The sequence below is a fragment of the Ciconia boyciana genome, chromosome 4, assembly GCF_034638445.1.
Source record: "Ciconia boyciana chromosome 4, ASM3463844v1, whole genome shotgun sequence".
NCBI classification, from domain to species: Eukaryota; Metazoa; Chordata; class Aves; order Ciconiiformes; family Ciconiidae; genus Ciconia; species Ciconia boyciana.
In genome coordinates this window covers 92,216,536-92,238,317 of record NC_132937.1, presented here as the reverse complement: position 1 = coordinate 92,238,317, position 21,782 = coordinate 92,216,536, and the positions used below count along the sequence as shown (strand labels likewise).

Genomic DNA, 21,782 nt, shown 5'->3' with positions numbered 1-21,782 from the left:
GGAGCACCTCTCCTGAGAGGACAGGCTGAGAGAGCTGGGGTTGTTCAGCCTGGAGAAGAAAAGGCTCCAGGGGAGACCTTACAGCAGCCTTCCAGTACTTAAAGGGGGTCTACAGAAAGATGGGGAGGGACTCTTCATCAGGGGGTGTAGTGATAGGACAAAGGGTAATGGATTTAAACTGAAAGAGGGTAGATTTAGATTAGATATTAGGAAGAAATTCTTTACTGTGAGGGTGGTGAGACACTGAAACAGGCTGCCCAGAGAAGCTGTGGATGCCCCATCCCTGGAAGTGTTCAAGGCCAGGTTGGATGAGGCTTTGAGCAACCTGATATAGTGGAAGGTGTCGCTGCCCATGGCAGGGGGGTTGGAACTAGATGATCTTTGAGCTCCCTTCCAACCCAAAGCATTCTATGATTCTCTGATGATTCTATGATCTTGCAGTGGATAGCCCAGGAACAGAGCCAATGACGGTTAAGAACAAGTTGTTTTAAAAGCTTCCTCAGTCAAGAGGAAATGTTAGTCGACTATTAAGCTTCACAGATCCACATGCTTATTTGATAGCCCTTTTTAGCTTCTGGTGAAAAAAACTGATCATGTTGCTTGACCCATTCTTCTTACACAACAGCAAAAATAATTTGGCATAAATAGCTGCTAAAGCTTCCCTGTTGCAAAAAGAAACAAAGTAATAAAATAAACAGTCTGGAACTGGAGTTTGAAAAGGAAAGCTGTGGTTTGAATGGATGAAAAAATAGATGTGTAAGAAATTGGTTGGATGGTCAGGCTCAGAGGGTGCTGGTTAATGGGTCATACTCAACCTGGAGGCAGGTAAAAGTGGGGCATCCCAAGGATCTATCTGGGCACCTCTCCTGTTTAAGATCTCTATTGGTGACCTAGACAAGGCAAGGGGGTGCAATTTCACCAGGTATACAGATGACACCAAGTTATGGGGACCGGTCAATACACACAAGGGCTGGGCTGCCATCCAGAAGGACCTGGACAGGCAGGAAGAAGGAGCTAACATCAACCCCATGAAACTCAGCCAGGACAAATGCACAGCCCTGGAAAGGCAGAAGCCCAGTAGTGATCCCAGCTGGAGCCAGAAGGACCAGGGAGCACTTCTGAGGGGAAGGCCCTGAGCCCTGGCAGGCAGCGAGCTAAGCAGGGGCCAGCAGCACACTGGGTAGCAACAGTGGGCATAGGCTTAAAGAAGAGAGGTTCAGACTGGAGACAAGACAGCCACGCAGTGGAGCTGGGACACAGAGAGGTTATGCCACCTCCACCTTGGAGATTTCCAAAACTTAAATGGACAAAGCCCTGAGCAATCCCATCTGATGTGATGTCTGACCCTGCTTTGAGCAGGAGGTTGATCTAGAGACCTCCTGAGGTCCCTTCCAACTTAAATTATCCTATGATCCTATATCGTTTTCCTCACCATTAACAAACTCTGTATTAATAAATATAAATCAAAGGTGCCATTTCCACCTAACAGAGCTGAGGCATCTTATTCTAGCCTCTAAGCAGCTACCTGGATGGCTAAGAAGGCTAATTCATCAATAGCCTCTACAGCCAACCAAATTTATATAAAATACAAAGCAAGTAGAAGAGCAATGTATTGTGTTCAGGTTCTTACAACTCTTCCCATTTCAGTATCTGAGCATCACACAGGAAGTACAAACACATGACCCAAGGACATGCTTTGTAGGTGTGTTCCAGTTCCCCCTACTTTACTCTCAGCAATTACTGCATCTTTCACAGAATTTGCCAGCCTTCTACCAATGACAGAGGCAGAAAAGTATGTCTCTTTCAACATTCCTTTCCCACATAAAAATAATTACATGTTACGTGGTATTAGTGATGCAAAGCAGCAACTTGATTAAAAGATATCATAGGAAGGTATATTTCCGAATTAATGACTGTGGTATATTTAGCTATTTATATTGTGTAGCTAACCTTTTTCTCTGTGTCTCATTTTTCTGGATGCTCTAATTCATTGTGCTATCTTCAAATTCTGCTCTTGTAGAATGAACACTTATTTTGTTCATTTAAGCTGGCTTATAAAAATTCTTGATGAGTAACACAGAAAATATTTATACCATTTACGTTTCTGTGGAGGTTTTGAATAACTTGCACTCAAGGAGTACACATACTCAGAGAACAAATCAGGCATAACTCCATTATGTGTTATCCAAGGAGATAAATCCTCTGAAACAAAATTAATTGCTTCCTCCAGCAAAAAAACCCCCACAACTTCACACATTTTCAATCTCTTCTGATCTCAAAGCAATATGAAGAAAAATACTTCTTTTCTCCAAATAACAAATATTTCTTTACATCTTTATTGCTTTCTTGCCTTAGTGGTATTTTACATTCAGTTCTGATTTCTATGACTAACACAAAATGAAATGAGGAAAAAAAAAAAGAGATGTAAAAAAGACACAGGACCAAATTCTCAGTTAACATGAGTTGCTGCCACTTTTACACAGTTAAGCTGATTTGGACCAGCTGTGATCCAGCTCACAATAGACTATTTTCTAAAGAACAATGAGATATAGTCAAGATTATGACTGTATTCATAGTAATCTTGTGCTTAACCCTCCAATATATTCTCAAAAAAGTCTTTCTGGAGTTCAGTGATAAATTTTATGAAAGTTTAGGAATGAGTACAGCAGCAGATTCCACAGCACTGGTCAGCGCTAAAACCAAATATTTCATTATCATTTCTGGCAATTCTAAAGAGCAGCCCCACTGTAAAAGATGAGGATGAGAAACACATGCAGCTGCCAAATTTCATCTCATCTCTTCCCGCACTCCTTACTCTGACAGACAGTGCTAATTGGCATTCATGTTGTTCTCATCCATAACATTCTCAGCTTCACTTACAAGAAATCCAACTAAGATGCAGCATATAGTCTTACAAGGAAAGTATGCACTTGCACAGGTCTTATGAGGAAAGCATGCGCTTGCACAGTGAGTACCAAAGCTACCACTTCGATTTCACATAGCCCCCACTGCCATCCTGCATGGAGGAAGGCTTTGCCTGGGTTCAGGTAGTGAGCTAGAAAGGCTTCTTCCATTCACGTTCTTAACCGTAACAGCAGTAATATACCTAGTATACACCACTTACCACTTTTTATCAGCCATACAAACGACCCCCATGCATCTGTTTAAAAGTTGTATGTACAGACATCCAGATCTACAGGTATATGAGGAAAAGAGTCATGGAGGTAACTATGAATTGCTGCCAATTTTCTTCTGCAGGATGTGTAACCCATTAACTCTTCAGTCTGGTGAAGAAAAACTGGAGATGTCACAATCTTCATAGGATATCTCTATCCCCTTAATCACAGTATGTGTTGCTGCATTGTTTCTTGGAGTAGCTGCGCAAGGTACTTGATCTGCTCTAGTGATTGTCATTACTTTTACCTTTTCCAGGTCCTTCAAAGGCTTTGCTATTGGGTGGCATTTCCCTGTTGTAACATCCTGTTCAATTACTCATAATATAGTGTTATTTTGTTTCCTGATTTGGGGTAAAAACATGCATTGCTCTATATTCCAACTGGGAGAGGAGTGCTTCTGAAATACTTCAATTGGAAGTTCCTGTGTTTTGTGTATTATGCCTACTTGGCCCAACAATTTGTCTTCTACTTCTTAGAGAGCAGAACAGAAATACATTTTAAAAATATAAATACTGAGGTAACAATAAAGTATTGGCATTTCCACTTTTCATAGGAACAATCGTCTGGGAAACATTTGCAATATGCCTGTGCTTGGATGAACTCTATGCTAATACTGTGCTAAACTTCTCTTCTCAAAAAAAAAAAAAAAAAGTACTTCATAGCAGTAAACACAGCATGTGTCCATATACTTTTTACTCAACTTTTTCACTCACTGGGATGTACAAAAGCTAATGGAGCTCTTAAAACCAGAGTGAAAGGTGTAACTTTTGTTTTCCCCACAGAAACCTAACCTCATCTGGGACTCAACCTGCAAGGAGTTCTTGGAGGAGCCACGTTTTCCAGACTCCCAAGACTGGAACTGGCAATAAGCTGAATCCACCTGCTGCAGCATTACCAAAGATTTCTGCACTTCCGATGCATCCTCTGTGGGTATCCACTTCTAAGGTAAAAGCAGATAAGGACATGCAATATAATGGCTTTGTGGTGCCAACCACAGCAAGAAGGTGCCATTCCAGCAAGCAGAACTGCATCTGGAGCCTAGTTGCAGCTAGGACGTGTGTAAATGGGGGGGGGGGGGGCATTCTCACAACTCGTCTTGAAATTTCTGTCAGTCCAGAGATTAGTCAGAGCCTGGACCACAGCAGAAATTTCATGCTAAACTGCCTGATGAGAAACACAACAATTTGTTCAACAGACAGCAGCCTGAGGGCTGTGGGAGCAACTTAGGCAGACAATTAAGAGAAAAAAAAAAAAGCCTTTTTCCCAAAGTTGACAGCTATTTGTAGAAACTGACATGTCATATGCTTGCTGAACATATGAAGCAGAAGGATTTCTGGATATTAAATTCTGGCCTTGCTCTATTTCTGTTCTCAACGTAACAGACAGGTTAGAAGTTTTACATACAATCACTTTGAAAAGTAACCTCATCTCTATCTTTAGCTTCTTCTCCCATACAAACTGCTACCGGTGGACAGAAGATGAAATTTAGTTACTTAATTGCATTTACTGCTTTAAAAATATTTTCAGCTCTGTTTTGATGATCAGGTAAGTTTTCCTATCTGCTCCTCCTGAGAATTTTTCTTTTATATAGAGAGTAAGGGCTATCGGCTTCTGACCCCTTGCCGGTGCTTCTTGTAAAGGAAAGTCTGCAGTATTTAAGAATAACGCAACAGCCCCGGTCAGCGTCAAGGGATTTTCCGCGGGCCGCCCTGCAGCAGCTCCGAGGAAACAGCCGTTTCCCTGAGGTAACACGGCTGCCCCGGGACCCTCAGAGGCCAGGGACGGGGCTCACGGGTCAAAGGAAGGCGGTCCCTCACCCGCGGCCCCCTCGCAGCTCCGCGGCAGGGCCTGAGGGCACAGCGCGCCCACGCACCCAGCGGACCCTCGGCCGCGGCGAAGGGAGCGGAGAGCGCGAGGGGCAGAAAGGGCGGGAGCCCTCCGCCGGCTGGGAGGGCCGGCAGCCAATCAGAGGCGCGAGTTCCACTTGCCGCGCGAGCGGAGGGCGGGGCGGCGGCGGCGGAGGTGGAGGTGCTGCGGCCCTGAGGTGAAGGCGGTCGTGGCGGGGTGTGGTGGTGTGGTGCTTAACTCCAGGTTAGTTTATGTCTTCACTGCTCTCCGTTTCCATCATACGTCGCCATTTAGCCACTGCCGGTTCTTCACCGATTTTGAAAACTGCGGATTTAAAAACATTTGATGCTGGCAGAAATACCTCATACTGTGTATTTCACTTACTTAAAGTGGTGTTCCCTAGAGTTCTTGGAGTATGAAACAGGATCATGTTCTTCTTCAGCTTTATTGTTTCTTTGTAAAAACTTTTTAAAGTATGCCTGGATTTCCTTTTATCCTGACGGACTAGTGTTTCTAAGTCCCACTCTTCCCATTTTAAATTGCAAACTTGAAACATACCTGATTGAGATGGGTTTGATGTTTACTGATTAAGTGACACTCCCTTAACAAACTAGTGGTAATAGTTGCAATTCTATTGCTTAGTATTTGTATGAATGCATGGTATGAGTGCATTTGTATGAATGCAGTTAAGATTATAATGAAATCTTAATAAGTGATACACATCCGTACTATTAAGTTGCAGTTCTATTCCCTGTCCTCCTGCACTTAATATTAAGGTACAAACCTATCCTTTCTTACAAACTCATCCCTTCTTGCTCCACCCTCCCACACCGAGTCTGTTGGACGTAGACCTGATGGAGGGTCCAGCACGTTGCCCAAAGGGTTTTTCTTAGCATCCCCAGCGGTTTTAGTCCACTGGTTGGGTTCACCACTGTCTCCAACCATCTACGCTCCTTCCATCAGAAGGTTCCCCTCTACTTCGTTCTCCATCTGATATTATACCTTACTCCCTGCTTCTTTTATTTTTCTGAACCCACCTTTTTACCTCCCCTGCACTTCGTTTTCTCTGCCCAGACTCCTCTCAAGTAAGCAACCAGCCCCTAGTTACTTTTTCCTCATTGGTCCCAATTCTGTTACATCGATACCCAAATTTGGTATTTCCAATGCTGTTACCTAGGCAATTTTAGCCTAATACCATGTTACTGATACCTACTGGTATGTATATGAAGGCAGCCTTGTGTCACAAGTTCACAAGTTTCTCTTATGGCCCTACCATTCACATTGGTTACGTTTTATTTACATGTACACTTTTGGGATAGAATTATCTTACTTTAGCCTTGACTCTCCTATGTAATTTTAATTAAGAACAAGTATTGTCTTACCTTATGCATACCTGAGCAACAATATATCCTGTTTTGCACTCACACCATATCTCTGTCCTTGTACAGTTTTCATCTCACTCCTGGTTCCCATCAGAATCGTCAGCTAATTTAGAGACCTGGTGTTCCAGCAGGACCTCTTGCTCTCAACTAGCCTATACAATCACCTTTTCCCTTGTAAAACTGAAGGAGAGAAAAAAAGTCCCCTCATAAATACGTGAGGTAGTGGAAAGTTAATAGTTTAGATAGCTGAACTACTATGTTTAAAAGCTAATTTAGAATCCATAAAAATTAATTGAATCAGCTCAATTCTCAAAGTTATTACTTAGGGCAGGTAATTTATATTGCTTACATTCACTTAATGGTTTGAAAGGTTTTCTGTGAAACAAACAGCAAGAGATATAGCTAAAAAAAACCCCAAAAAGCCCAGTTCCTTTGGATAAAAATCAGTTGTCCGTGGTGTGTAGTTAGTCTGTTACATCCTTCCAAAGGAATAGTTCTGAATGCTTTGGCTAGCCTTCTTCTATAGGAAATTCAATCTAAGGTGCATGTGCTAGCAGAAATTAGGTAGTTATTCTTGTTGAACCTTAATTTCAACCTTCTCTTTCAACATTTTTCCATGATATAGGAAGTTTTTAACTAATCCATATTCTGTCTATCTTCTAGACAAATGAAGTGTTGAAAACACCACAAAACAAGATGTTTGCAGCTTTAAAGTATCACTCAACAGACTACTTATATGAGGTATAGTTTGTTATTTCTCTTAATGTTCTGAAAGAAATATGCCAGTAACTGAAGAAAAGATTGAGTGCACATTAAAGAAAGATATAGAAAACTACTTTCTTAGGAATTCTGTTTCAGTGAGGTTGTTGTACTGCACTTGCTGGGATAACATAGTGAAGTGATTACAGGTTTTTTTGATAAAAAATTAAAGTACAATTTTGCCAGAACTGAAGAGCATCAACTTTTTTAGTGTCTGTTGCACTTATATATAATTGTGTTTTATAGTCAGATTCCTGCTTAGAGCTTTCTTTGGAGAGTGCGCTGTGCCTTGTAATGCATAAAATTCAATTAATTACCTTTTTGGAGAACAAATCCAATTTTCTAGCTACTTTAATATGTATTAGGATAGTGATATACAACACTGTATACCCTACTGATGGTAGGGAAGAGTTTTTATGTTTTAGATTAAATTCATGGAGAGCAGATGTTTCTCACACCTACAATTAATATTTTGGCTTTATAGATGTTGATCAATTAAGACATAGAAACCTTATGAAGTCTTGTTTTCCTTCCTGTCTATATCTGTGTGATGTTTATCTACATCAACTACTTATCACTGAAGCACACTGTCTTACTTAACTGAGTTTTTACTTATTTACATTTTCAAAGAAAACCTATGAGCCAAATAAAAAAACTTCTCCAGCAGAGTAGTGCTTTGCCAAGAGTGGACATTTCTAGTGTGTGAGCAAAAGAATGAGGTAGCGAGACATGATGCCTTCAAGAGTTAAGGGAAAGTGCAGGTATATACACAAGCGCTCCTGGCACACAGCTGGAGAAATGCAGCCTGGGAAGTGGTCCGGCAATAGTACTTGTGGGTAAACTGAGATCCATGTTATGAAACACGTTGCCCACATCCCTTTCCTTAGAGTGCAGGAATTGTTCCATATAGTACCTGTGTATGACCCTAGTGTTTTCTTAGATTGTAGCAACCAGAACTTCTTTTTCTATTTTAACTCCAACAGTATGCAGTCTGTCATTCAATAGTTATGTGAAAACCTTCTCACAGTAGTTCCATTCAGTTTGATCTTCAGATGTTTCTGTGTTAGCTGTAAATAAATAAAAAAAAAAAAAGTGTGTTAGCAAAACATGTTGTGGGCTATCATGCAAAAGAGAATTACAATTCGTGTCTTTTCTTGCCTGAATTTTGAGGAGGAGGGCGGTGCTGACATCAGGACAAATTAAAAGTGGTAGAAGAGAAATGTTTAGTGACCTGCTGAATGGCTGCTCTGGAACAGAGTGTGAATGTTGCTCTGTAATACTACCGAAAGGGGTTAATGGATGTCATCACACATTTAAAGGTATTACAGACCTGACTGTGCAAGGGCTGTGCTATGCTAAAACTGCAGCTTCTTGTTCCACTCTTGTGGCTAACTTCTACCCTCCTGCTAGAAAGTACATTATAGTTAAATTGACTTTTCAGGTGTCTGATATATCAAGTGCACTTGCCTAATGCTTCCAGTTCTTAGGAAATGCTGGAATTCGATGAGTGTATCAGACTTTGATTCCTGCACACATCTGGCTCAACTGGATGTAGAATCCTGCTCTTAATGTACTTGTTATGCATTTTTGTCAACCCCAGATACAGTTTTTCCAGCTGCCCAGTATAAATGTATCTTTGAAGAAGAGGGCTTTTTCAGTCATTAAAGACACAAGAGTTAGATTCCTCATGCTACTGAGTGTTGTAGGTGTGATTACAAAGTCATCTTAGAAGTTCAACATTCTCTTATGTTATAAACTGACAATATATGCAAGCTGTATGGAACTATAAAAATGCACATAATATCTTTTGGTTAGAAGAGAAATTTGCAGAGACCTTTACATTTCCTTGAGAAACAACTGTAAATATGCTTTGATTAAATGCCATAGCCATTAATAATGGCCTTGAAAAACACTTTTAGATATTTGAAAAAGGCAAGAAAGGCTATGTATTAGTAGGCTTTGTAAAGTGAACTAATTCAGCTTAACCTGTACACTTAGAACAAGAAGTTCTGTAAAATGCACAGTTTTCCTGTTTTAAGGCCATTATCTGTGACAATAGCCCTAGGATGTATTTGTTCCACTTTACAAACGTCAGTGATTGAAAACAATTTTAGCTATTAAGCTAAAGTTAGCCTCAGTAAAACTACATGGTGGTGTTTAAACTTTCTTTCTGATCTCTGTCATATTATTGCTTGTATTTACTTGCTCAGTAGTTTCTACTTAAACTCCAGCAGGTCATTCTTCTGGAACCTGGGAGTACTTGGAGAGCTGTTAACGTCACAATCCTTACAGCTTCTTTTAATGAAGAGAAAGGTTATAATCAGCTCTTTTTGTTCCTGTGATCTCTACCAGGAACTTCTCTAGCTGTACTTTATGATAAGTGCAGTTGTTTTAGCAGTAACTTCAATACAGATTACTTAAACTGATGTATGGCCAGTAACATGTAGAAGGCCTAGGTCCAGTTGCCTGTAGTTGTCCGTTTCTGCCTTCTTTGTTCAGAATTTGTAAAGGAGAAGATCACTGAGGAAACATCATGCTTTGACTTAGGAAAGAAGGGAATGCATTGGATCAGTATGGCATTTATCAGTTTTTTACAAGAGCCTTCTAAAGAAAAGATGCTATGATGGCAGTAGTTTTTGCCTTTTTTGTTAAAATTAACTGGCATTTACAGAATTCTAACTATCCCACAAAGGATTAAATTGAAATGGAAAAAGGCTCTGTAATGGTGACCTTTCACAGAATTGACAGTGTTTGTTCACATTGCTTCCCATGTCTTCTTTTTTTTCCTTTTCTTTTTTTTGTTTTTTTTTTTCATTTTCTCTCTGCCTGTACAGGAAGGTTTGACAAGTGCACCAACAGTACTGTTGTTCTGGTAGCGATCCAAGTCAGTGAACTATTTCTAGTTTGTCACCTGAGATGTCTAGCAGTACAGGCTATAACTGGCTTGACAGCATATGCTGAAATGGGTGGACATTTCTAGGACCTGAAGCAACAGAGCTGAAGTCAGGCGATGGACTTAGACCTAGAGAGAAGTTTCTAGTGTCATTCATGATGTTCTCCCACATTTCTATAGCTAGTTGCTTTTTCCAATATGCCCTTTACACCCCAGAATTTTTGAGAACAACTTCTTTCTAAGCTATAAACTTGTTAAATCCAAACCCCTGTGTAAGAAATCATTTTTCTCTGCTTCCTAAACTCGCTGTTTATTCTGTGGTTCTGTGGTATTTATGCCGTACTGCACATGGGCTTTTGTGGCAAAAGAACTGTTAGATAGTTTATTGAAGGTGTTCTTCAGTGAAGAGTTACTGAAGTTGCCACGTTGACTATTTAATTCTAGAATTCAGTTGATTACTACCATTCTCCCCTGTTGTTTTTATTGAAGATAAAAGGATTTATAAAGGGCTTTTGTTAGCTCATAATGGCACACGAAAGCTGAGAGGCTTTAGAATATTATGAGCCCTTAAACCAGCAATAGTAGTGATGGTTTAAAATTGTTTCTGGTCAGCTTGTACACGTGTCAGTTCAGGAGACCAATGCAAGTGTTAAGATAAGCACTTGTAATTGCACACGTGAAGTTTAGGTAAGTGTAGCTAAATGTGCAGTTTTGCATATGCAGGAGTGTAGATTAAAAGTTAAATATCACGTCAGGTAAACAATATCTTCTCTTACTTTGGACTCTGTCAGTTTTACAGAAAAATAAAGCTTAAATATAAAATATCGTGTTCTAGTAGAAAACACTTGAAAACAGTGGGACTGTTTGAAGAGGTAGTGCACAAAAAGAAAAAGAATGGAACTGTGTCTCTCATAATTTTATGACATGCCTTTCTTTGTGCAGAGCATGGCAAGGCAGAAGTTTTCCATCTGCAGATTATCACTTTGCTTTCCTCCCTGTTTACATCAAGATGAAAAGTATCATCTCACTGGACTGTTCGCTGATGATAAGTATAGGAAGCCATGGACTAGAAGTAGGTTATATAGTCCTTAACTTTATTTTAGATTTACTGTGGATTAAAGGAAAAGCTTGTGTTTGTGCATAATATGGTAAGTCTGGTAAAAAAAATAAATTATTTCTGGAAGTAGCAGTATGTCAGTTCACATAGCTCTTGAAGGTATAACGTGTTCATTGCCTAAGTAGAAACAAATGGGTAATGGATATTTATTTGTGTATGGCACCATAAATGAGGGTGATATTTGATTAGTTTGTAGAGATCTCTGGAAAACTTTCTGTCTGGACATGTCGTTATGGAAGAAAAGCAATGATAAGAGATAAGTGAAATACTAAATCTGATTAGTTGGGAGAGGTTAGAAAGATGATGCTGAGGTTTTGAGATGTGGAAAAAACTGGGGGTTTCCAAGCATGGAGGTAAAAATATATATAAAAGCATTTGCATCTTTCTGGTGTATTTGCATTTACTTTTGCTAATGGAAACAAAAAGCATTGCTTCTTCTGTACATCCTGTGTAAAGTTTGGTTAGCCTTTGCAATGGTTTGATCAATACATAAAAATTAATTTTAGTATTTTTTATGTTATTCTTTTTATCTCTTTTTGTCTCAGTTACTTCAACACAGAACATGATTGCTATTTCGGTATTGGATCAATGGAAGAAAAGTTTATCTGTGGAGGATTTCCTGGAAAAGTCAGTAACCTTAAGTTAAAAATGTATATGATTCCTTTGATATCATTCAAGTACTTTGTGAATCATAAGCTAATGATGATAACAGAATATGGAAATGTTTTCTGACAGTAGCAAGTGTACGGTGCTCTGGAGCTGTACACTGTAGCAGATAGCTGAAAGATGGCTTTTTCCCTAAAAGTAGTATTGTATTTTTATGGTTTTCTCCGCTGCTTTATCTCATTTTTGTAATGTTTGTGTTATCGATTTATGACATTGGAGAAAGTCTCCGAAACTTGTGCATGAACATGAAAATAAACCATGAGGACATTTTTCCCCCCTCCCTCTGTAAGTTATCTCTCGTAACTGTGGATGAAGCTATTCAAAGAAGGGTATTTATAAATCTTTGAAAAGGTGTAAAAGGCAGCTATGAAAAGTCAAACTTGCATTATAGCAATTGAAGATAGACATATTTATTTTAAAATTATATGTATAAAGTCAAAATGTATCAAATGAATTCTGAAATAGAGTTCATTTTAAAAACAGGTTTGCAACACAGCCTTTACAGCATATATAAGATGTGAAAGAAAATTATGGTTCTGCAAACCAGTAACTTGTGTGTATTTCTGCTCTCAAACAATCATCAGTGTGAAAGAAATAGAGAAATTACAGTTGTGCTTGTACAGGCCAGTCTAAAATCTATGTTATCTTAAAATCTGCATTAAAAAATGGTTGTGAAGAAGACTTATGGTTGGAGAATTAAGTAATCATGTACAGCAAATGCCAGCACCAGGCTTTCCAGTACCTTACAGTGGCACTCTTCTGTGACTTCACTATGATGCAGTCTTTAATTGCATTGCTACATGCTATTTTTTTGGCATAACCCTCTGCTTATTTGTGGTACAGAAATGATCATGCTCAGAGAATGGATCAAGGCTGTGCAGAGAATGATGTGGCTCTCTGTGAAATTCAACCTCTGTTGTAAGAATGGAGAGGTGCTTTTCTTGTAGAAGTGGTACTGCATGAAAAGGAAGTGCATAGCTCTTCAAAAACATAGTTACTGCAGGAGAAGAAAGCTAGAATAAAAAGCACATAGTGGGAGGTTTTCTGGAAAAAAAATCTTCACCCTTAATTTAAAAGGACAGTTAACTTTCTTGGTGTTCTTCTGTGTAATTCTTCGATCATTAGTTAATAATCATAATAGCCTCTGGAGAGGTTGTGTTTTCCTAGTATTGTATAATTCCTGGAGCTTCGTTAAGGAAGTCGAATGCTGCCTGGGAATCTGACTCTGGGTTTGGCTTTGTCAAAACTCCTGTGTGATATTGGGCAAGTCATTTGAACCAAAAACTCTGCAGTTATCCACTGAATGTGCTCCTCTTATTTTCTGGCAGACCTGAAGAAGATGAGTGCTCATAACTGAAGTTGATTGGAGAGTACTAGTGCTTTAACACAGAAAAATGCCAAATACTTTGAAAGACTCAGAGTTTGATTGGCACCCAGCATGAGTATCTTGGTTTAGTTCTAGAGAATGTAGATTATAATATTACCATTTTATGGGAATCTTGTGAATATTAATGAGTTCATTTTCTGTTTTTCTCACAATGCTATTAGAAATATCTGAGATAGCGTATTTATGTTCAACTTGGGTTTTGTTAAATGGCCTACAGCCATATGCTTAGTAGAGAAGATAGTAACAATAATAGATAATGAACAATTTTCATTACTTGGTTAACCAGAAGATTTGAAAAAAAAATTGCTTATGATCACAGCTTTACCAAACACAGTATTCAGTAGGGCATAACATAGTGTCAGTTTTTAAACAGGGTCAAAGTCCAGTTAAAAGTTTTCTAACATTTCAGTGGCTTCCTTTGTAACTTTCAGCATTATTTTGATAGGGATTTTTAATACAACTTCCCCTTTTATTTTTTGAAAAAGAAAAGAAAAGCAACAAATAACTGCGAAGTGTTCTCAGCTTTGGTCCTTTGAATCCATAGTATTAGCCTTTACTTTCTGAACACAATAGTGAGATAAATATTTTATAAGTCTTTCTACGAGAATTGAGTGTGTTTCCTTGTGATGCTTGTATTCCTCTCTTGCACTCTATAGGCTAACAGCCATTCTCTTCTTGTCATTTCATGTCTCTCTAGGGTTCAGAAAACTAACAGATGTTGAAGTGGCTAACTTTTAGCTGTATAGGCCCTCCTTTGCATCTTGTCCTCAGGCTTGTGGTACTAGGTGAAGAAATGTCTGAGTACTTTTAAAAGTTTGGACCTGAAGCCCTAACTCTCCCCTAACATTTGAGTTATAAAGAATGCACCTTATATGAAAGTTGCGCTGATTTTAACTGTTAAGCATAAAAAATGGAAAATTAAAACAATTTAAATAATATTAAAGAAAAGAACAGTTTTGCACAGTTACGGAAACTTTATTTTGCTATAGAAGTAGCAAAACCAAAGTAAAAAAAATGTACTTACTTGTTTAGGTTGCCAAAACCAACCTGGAAATGTTATTTTTGAGACTTGCATTTGAATAGCCTAACTGGGGTTGGACTAGATAACCTCCAGAGGTCCCTTCCATCTTTAACTATTTTGTGATTCTGTGATCCTGTGAACTGCAAGAATTTTCAGGTTTTAATTCAGTCCAGCATCCATCAATGTAACCAGTACACCACTGCATTTTTAAAGAAAATGAAGTAGATTCTGAGATTTTATGACAAAAACGTAATTACAAAATTAATTGCATCTGAAATTATTCTGCCTTATAATGAGCTTGAACTATAGGTTTAGATTAATGCTGAAAGCTGCACTGAAGAACAATTGAAATTATATTCTGCATCTTCAGTAAAAAAATAAGACTATTATATGTAATATAATCATCTTTGCACCTTCAGAGAGTGATAGATGTTATAAGGATGCTGCAAAACACACTCAAAGATATCACCCAAAACATTGTCTAGACTAATAACAGTAACAGAAAAAGAAATTCCCGAAGAAGTTGTTCTAAAGACACAGTGTGGTTTAGATATCAACAGTGAGCAATCCAAGAGTCAGTTAGATGCCATCTCAAGGGATACTAAATGCCAAGAATGAGGAAGTTTATTGGACCAAACAGCATTTACTTTTACCTGTTGCTTTAGCACTTGTTAGTCACAACATCTAGATAAATCTGAGGAAATGAGTGCATGTATTAGACTCCAGTTACAGAAAATTTGAGATGATTTAACTTAAGGTATTTCAAAATGAAGTGGGCTTAGCCTGTGTGCCAGTGAAAAATTGGAGTGAGACTAGGAAATAAGGAGCAAGGAGTTAAACTTAGGAGGAAAGGATGTGTTTGTGCTTTAGGTTCTTAAAGTGCTTTGCATTCTGTTTAGGGTAAGCAAAGAGAATCTAAGTAACCCAGATATTTTAGGATAGTGGTTTCCCTGTGAGTAGGACTAAGGAGTATTAATACACATAATTCACCACAAGTCATTATAAGTATTCCTGGTAAGGAACGTAATATACTGCCATGTATTTGCAAAGCAAGACATGCACAAAAAAGAGATAGGAATGAGCAGTAAATGTGGTAGGTGGTTTATTTTGGATATTTAAAACTTGACCTACAGTAAATGTTTTTCAATAGATTTACCTTTAGTAAGGAACAGGGATTGAATAGCTTGACAAGTAAATTTATAGATAACACTAATTTGTTTCTAATCTTCAAAATGACAGGTGACAGGAAATAAGCAAGATGTTGTAATCTTTTCAAAACTGGTTAGAAACAAGCACTAAAGTTCTGCTGTTGTCATTTAAACCAATGGTAGGCATTCGTTCTGGAGTATAGTGTTCACTGCTGGGTATGGCTCACAGGAGAACTGTAGTCCTGGAGCTGTAAGAAAAAACTGTAACTGTCTGGTTAAAAGATTCTAGACTTACGTGTGCTTTGGCGTAATAATTATCAAAGTATGTCCCAGATGTGCTGATATGTAATACGGTTGTAATTGAGTTCAGTATCTTTGGATTGCCTATCATAAGATTCAATACATTCTATTCTAAGACTCTAATCAGAAGATTATTTTGTTCTGTTTTAACAGTAGGCACAAGTTTTTGCTACTGAATAGGGGCTTTGTGTAGATTTTTTATGCTTTTCTGTGTGTCTAAAAATTTAAGTAACTAGATTAGGAGACGTGGTATTTTGACATAAGCTTGTCCACTTGGGTTTTTTGGGTTTGTGATTTTTTTGTTAAAAGTTCTTCATGTAAGCCAGTGAGGAGTGTAAGTGTGAATGACTGATCAAAGAGGTCAGTGAAGTGGACTGATATATTAGGGAAAACTGGTTCAAAGTGCCAGGGAGCCTAATATCTCCTTGGAGAGGCTGAGAAACAGAAAGAGGACAAGAAACAAGTGGGAGAAAAACAGAGTGGGAGAAAAACGCTGAGGAGACACAGACTGCTTAGGCAGTGGCGAGAGGACACCTGGCAGGAAAGGGGATAAGGGAGTCTATAATTCCTAGAAACTGCCAAATGACTTAATTGGATAAATCCCCTTACTAGCCTTAGTACATGCACTTAATTGCCATGCTTATTTTGGGCAGATGGGACTCAACTGTCCATGTTTCAAAGATATTGCTGAAAGTTTAACTTAATATTGTAAAGAACTAATTGAAGCTAAATACATTAAATCTAATGTAGTGCCTTCTGTGTTCAAAACACTGTATGAGCATAGCTATATGACTTGAACATATGTTTCCATACTTGAGTAGTCTGTCATTTAAAATATTTACTGTTTTCCAGAACAGCCTTGCTAAGGCCTTGACTCTGGAAAAGGCTGGCCCATGTTTTCTCAAATCAGCAACTCACTGATCTGTCTATAAAACTATAGGGAAACCCACTGATTTCAGTGAAGTTGGCCCATGTGTAACTTGCCACAGTGTTCTAGAGGTCCATGGATTTTCAAAGGCTTATGCCATGATAAAGTTTGGTCATTAATTATTATCAATATTGCGTAGTTATTGCTTGTGAACTATACTGCTTGTAGTTTCAAAATTAAGTTTTGAGCTGCACTAAAAAATGTTGTAAAATAGTTGATTTTTTTTAAGATGTATAGTAGAGATTCTTCACTATTGCTGCCTAAACATGAAGCTCTATACCAAAATTCACAGGTGCATTCATATGCTGATTCCATTTATGAGATTTACCTCCAGATGGCTAGCAAATAGCAAGATTGTGTAATTCAAAGGATTATTAAAAAACTGAATAAATCAATAAGATGCACAGTTGAGAGATCAGTTGTCTGAAATGAGAATATTAAGTTCAATAAGTATAGATGAGCAGAAAATTTGGGTTCTTCTGAAATGTCAACACTCATCAGTCAGAGTCAGTTTATTGTTCCAGTCAATTCACACGGATAACATAACATGAACACAACCATATTTTAATTGGCAGTCACAAATACTTTGTCTGGATGCATAATTAGCTCAGGACTATGACTTTTTTTCCTGTAGTCAAATGATTTTGCTATTTATTTGGCAAGCAGGTTTTTTCCTGACAATAATAGAGGTATTGAGATTAGCATCATTATTCATTTCTTCATTTGTCCTGTCTTTTCCTTATTGCAGTTACTTGCAATTTCTGCATGATTTTTGATACACGACTATACATTTAACCCAGCAGCAAATTTTTGTCGTAAGTCAATAGGTTTGAGGCTTTTTTCCAGCCATTATCCTTTTGTTCAATTTAATGCTGGGGGGTAAACTTAAAGGGCTTTTTCTTGGAGAAGAATTAAACATGTAATTTGACCATGGGTCTAGTGAATAGTGATAACAAGTCTGTAATTTCCGATCTTCTTCAGTGAATACAGTGATTATTAAAGTTCTTAGAGTACCTTTTTTGAGTGCTGTTAATTCACTGAGGAGTCAGGAAAGTTATGAAAGTGCTTTTACAACAGCTTAAGTATCAGTTATTTTTTTCTGCTTTTTAGGAAACCTATCTCCTCTGAGTTCCATATTAGTAGTGAATTAAGAGAAGTTATTCCAAGTTCAAATCCCTGCTCTCAGACTGACATAGAAGGACCTTTTTTACTTACGAAGAATGTTTTTCAGGAAGAATCGACCCAAGACAAATATTTGAAGACTGACTATGCCACTGAATTTAAAGAACAATGGCAAGGTAAAGTGTTTAATTCACTGTTTTCTAAGTTTTTGTGGAGCCAGCTCTTGTTAACTTCCATAATTTTTTGTGCATGATCCATAGACATTGAAGAGATCATTTGGGTGATCACAGCCTTTGCAATTGCAGAAGTTATAACCATTTAAGAGAGATTTATTCCCTGGAGAAGCAGGGTTTGTCTCGACAGTTCAAGATAGCTGCAAGCCAAAAGAAGTTTCAGGCTGATCAAATATATGGCAGCAGGTGACAAAAAATATCACAATAACTGGTCTTATCAGGCATTGATCAAAATGCTGATGAGCCTTTGTACCTCAATAAAATTAGATCCCTGTGGCACGTTCTTTTACTGTGTCAAGGAGGGAAAGAAGTAAACAGTTTCTGCTTTGTTGCTGGGATGAAGATAGTTCAAACTGGGTAGTGTTCCCATGTCTTTTCTGAAATTTTATGATTAGTAGCGCCTTAATAGATGTAATGAATTCTGATCACAGAAAGCAAAATGTTGAGAAAATGTTTGATTCAACTGTATTACCATTTATTATTCTGAACTATCAGGTTTATTTTTCAATACAGGGTTTTTTTTATATTTGTCACTTATATTACTTTAGAAAAGGAAAGTAATGTAATCATTTACTAAAAGCTTTTTTCCACAGTCACACAAAGGAGGCAGGTGGTTCTTGATACAATATTGTACAAGATAACATTTACTAGGAACGGAATATCAACAATGCAAGCGTATTACAGTTAATAATTGAAAGACAGTAATCTTAATTCATCTGATTAAGTAATTACCTGATTTTTTTTCAAAGTTAGGTGGCATATGGCAGAAGGTTTCAATAATTAATAAAGCTCTCTATATTGTGTGCTTACAAAGAGAATAAAAATAATTCAGATGCTTTCCTGTGTCTTAGCTATTACTTTCTTAGGAACAATCAAGAGAGCTAAATTTCCATGGACAGAAGTCTGAAAGAAAAAAAAAAGTATAAATTTTGTAAAACTTTTTATATTTTTTTGAAGTTACAGATTATTATTGTGCTTAAACAAACATAAATAGGCAAGCTAAAGAGACTGGATTTTTTTTTAATGGGAGAACATTAAACTATTCACTATTCTGGTGACTAGTTTATTGAATTAGCAGATCAATAATTATCTTTCCATGTAACCAATGTGTTACTGCCAACTCTAACTTTCTGTTTGCGTTAAAGAAGGAGATGTTAACAAAAATCTGTTGACTTTTGAGGGAGATATTAATTCTAACATTTTTAAAAGCTGCCATTCTGAAAGATTTGCAAGCTGTTTTGTGTCATCGAGAACCTGCTGATTAATGCCAGCTAGTCTGCTAACAGCACAAAACTGACTAGGTTTCACTAAAGGCATGAAGATACAGAGAGTGTGAAAACATGGAAATTTACTGATAGATAAAAAATAATTAGAAGTGGAATATTACAGGTGATATGACACAATTATCTAACCTGTATTGAAAAAAAATTAAGAAAGAACATTATATAGACTTTGAAATGATAATTTAAAATCTGTTTTTCCAATAGAGGAAGGTTATATTTGAATTCTAAATAGCTTGGTTTATCACTGCAGGAGTTTTTTTCTACCAGCTTGTGCATATTAAAATGTGTCATGGTTATTTCTGTTAATGTAACCCTGTTCTTCCTTTCAGAGAACAAAAGCAATTTCTTCAGTCATTTCACTTTTTGAGGTGTAATATGAGAAATAATGTATATAATACTTACTAAGAGCTATAGTATTTAAAGGTCTTTGTTTAAAGCAAAAAAGTTTCCAATAACGTTGTGAAGTTTAGTGTAATAGGTTATGCACACATTTAAAATGTAGCTAGTAAATTATTACTGGACTATAGCAGTGGAAAACGGTAAGAAAGTTAAAACCTGTGAAATATGAAGCACTTTGAATGGAAAAGTTAAAAACTTAATTTGGTTCAGTCAGTAACTGTAGAGTTCTAATCTTCTTCCCAATTACATTAGATTACAAACAAATTTTCAATATTTAGCATGCTGTTAATAGCATTTCTGTTTTGCATAGGCTGTCTGTTATGAGAAAGAGTTCACAGTGGAATGACAACAGTCTTTGTACCATTAAGCTGAAGGGCACTAACTTTACACTAGCCCATGATGATAGCACTGGCAGTGACACCGCCATTCAAACATGAACTGAATCTTTGCTCCCTCTGATTGATAAAGTATTTGAGTACATGCTTAAGTCTATGAAAGTTCTTTCCTTAAGTGCTTTGATGATCAGAAATTACTGAATCAAAGAAAGTGATGATACTGCATTCTAGTTACAATTCTGAAAAATAAGCATGTCAAAAAATGTGGAATTGCATTTCCTAAAATCACAAAGTGGCAACTCAGTTTGGTTTTGCATGGATTTCAAACACTGGCGTTTGTGAATTTCAAACTCTACCTATTGCTCCAGTTGTAAAATTCTGTATTAGGAAAGCAGTTAGGTATGTGATTGCATCTGTTCCACTTCGGGAGGGCACTTCAGTAAATGCATAAGTGTGTTCTTGCTTAGGCATGCTTTTCTGAGGTGCGGATTAAGAGGTTAAAATGTGTTAAAATTAACAAAGAAATGCACTAATTAAAATATTTGAATCACATTAGAATAATGAGATTAATTGGAAAAAACCTTTTTCATACACTTTAAGTACTAAAGCCACTTATAATAAAAAGATACAATACAAATGAATATAATAAAAATAATAAAAACTATAGCTAAATTGGGATAATAAATGCAAATCAAGGGCAAAGTTGTGCCTTATTTGACCTGATTTAGTGTTAGGAGTTATCCTGTTTTCTTTGAATTAACAACAATTAAATGAGATATTATTTGAGGACAGCATGATCAAATTTATGTCATTGAAGCAGTCTTTATTTTCTGATTGATTTTAGCACCTAATTTTGCAACCAGTATTTGCCTGAATATTGAGGTGCTTCCTAGTTTGTTTTCCTGGTTGCCTGAAGAAAAGGAAGAATAATAGATCAGGGATTTTGTAAATTGTATCAGAAAAGATGTCAGGTTTTTTATTGGAGGTACTTTAAGCTTTATAGGCTACTCGAAGCTTTAGTAGCCTCTCCTGAACTGTTCATCTCATTAAACAGAGGCATTTTATAATGAGGCATTTATTTTTTAAATGATAGATTTCTTTATGGGGATCTGTTTGTGTTAGCAGTGTAATACAGTTTGGAGGGAACATAGTCAGTATCTATCATTTCCATCCACTAGGAAGGAAAGGAGGGTTATTACAGGTAGGGAGTCATCCAGGAAGTCAAAGGAGGTTGTGGGAATGGGAATTTCTTCCTTAAAAAATAAGGAAGAAGAACAAAAACTCCCTTTTCCTTTCTATATGTATTATATATGTATAATATGTGTGTGTGTGTATATGTGTATATTATATTGCAAATATAAAGGATTGCATCAAATAGAGTTGTGATACTGCATCAGTTCTGTCTCGTGGAGAGTAGTAGTCTAAATTCAAAAGAAATTAAGGTCCCTAATGTCATCTTTCTTGAAATCATAATAATTTGTAACCTATATTTTTTGTCTGCTCATTTTGTAAATAAAATTTTTGTTGCTTCAGAATTAGAGAATCTGCGTTTAAGTTTAGATGTATATGGAGAGACTGCCTCATTTCTATGCTAAAAATTGCACTGAACCAAGGTTCTCAGCCAAAACCTACCTCCAAAGTTCCTTTATCATACTTTACAATGCAAACAAAGGAACGAAAAGAAAGTACTTTTCTTTTTAACAGGCGTTATATAAGACAAAAGAAAAAGCAAAAGAAAACCAAAGTTTATCATGTGAACCATTGGAAGTCTAGCCTTGTTGCATT

At 37.2% G+C, this 21,782-nt stretch overlaps 1 protein-coding gene across 1 annotated transcript in view; it reads left to right on the top strand.

Moving 5' to 3' along the window:
• Nucleotides 1–4,019: 4,019 nt before the first annotated feature.
• SHOC1 (shortage in chiasmata 1) overlaps nucleotides 4,020–21,782 on the top strand; it is a 60,322-nt gene continuing 42,559 nt past the window's right edge. The window contains exons 1-5 of the mRNA XM_072860607.1: nucleotides 4,020–4,121; nucleotides 7,070–7,147; nucleotides 11,001–11,130; nucleotides 11,721–11,802; nucleotides 17,736–17,923. Coding sequence (XP_072716708.1) covers nucleotides 4,092–4,121; nucleotides 7,070–7,147; nucleotides 11,001–11,130; nucleotides 11,721–11,802; nucleotides 17,736–17,923 — 508 coding nt within the window. The 5' untranslated portion in view covers nucleotides 4,020–4,091. The remainder of the gene's footprint in view (nucleotides 4,122–7,069; nucleotides 7,148–11,000; nucleotides 11,131–11,720; nucleotides 11,803–17,735; nucleotides 17,924–21,782) is intronic.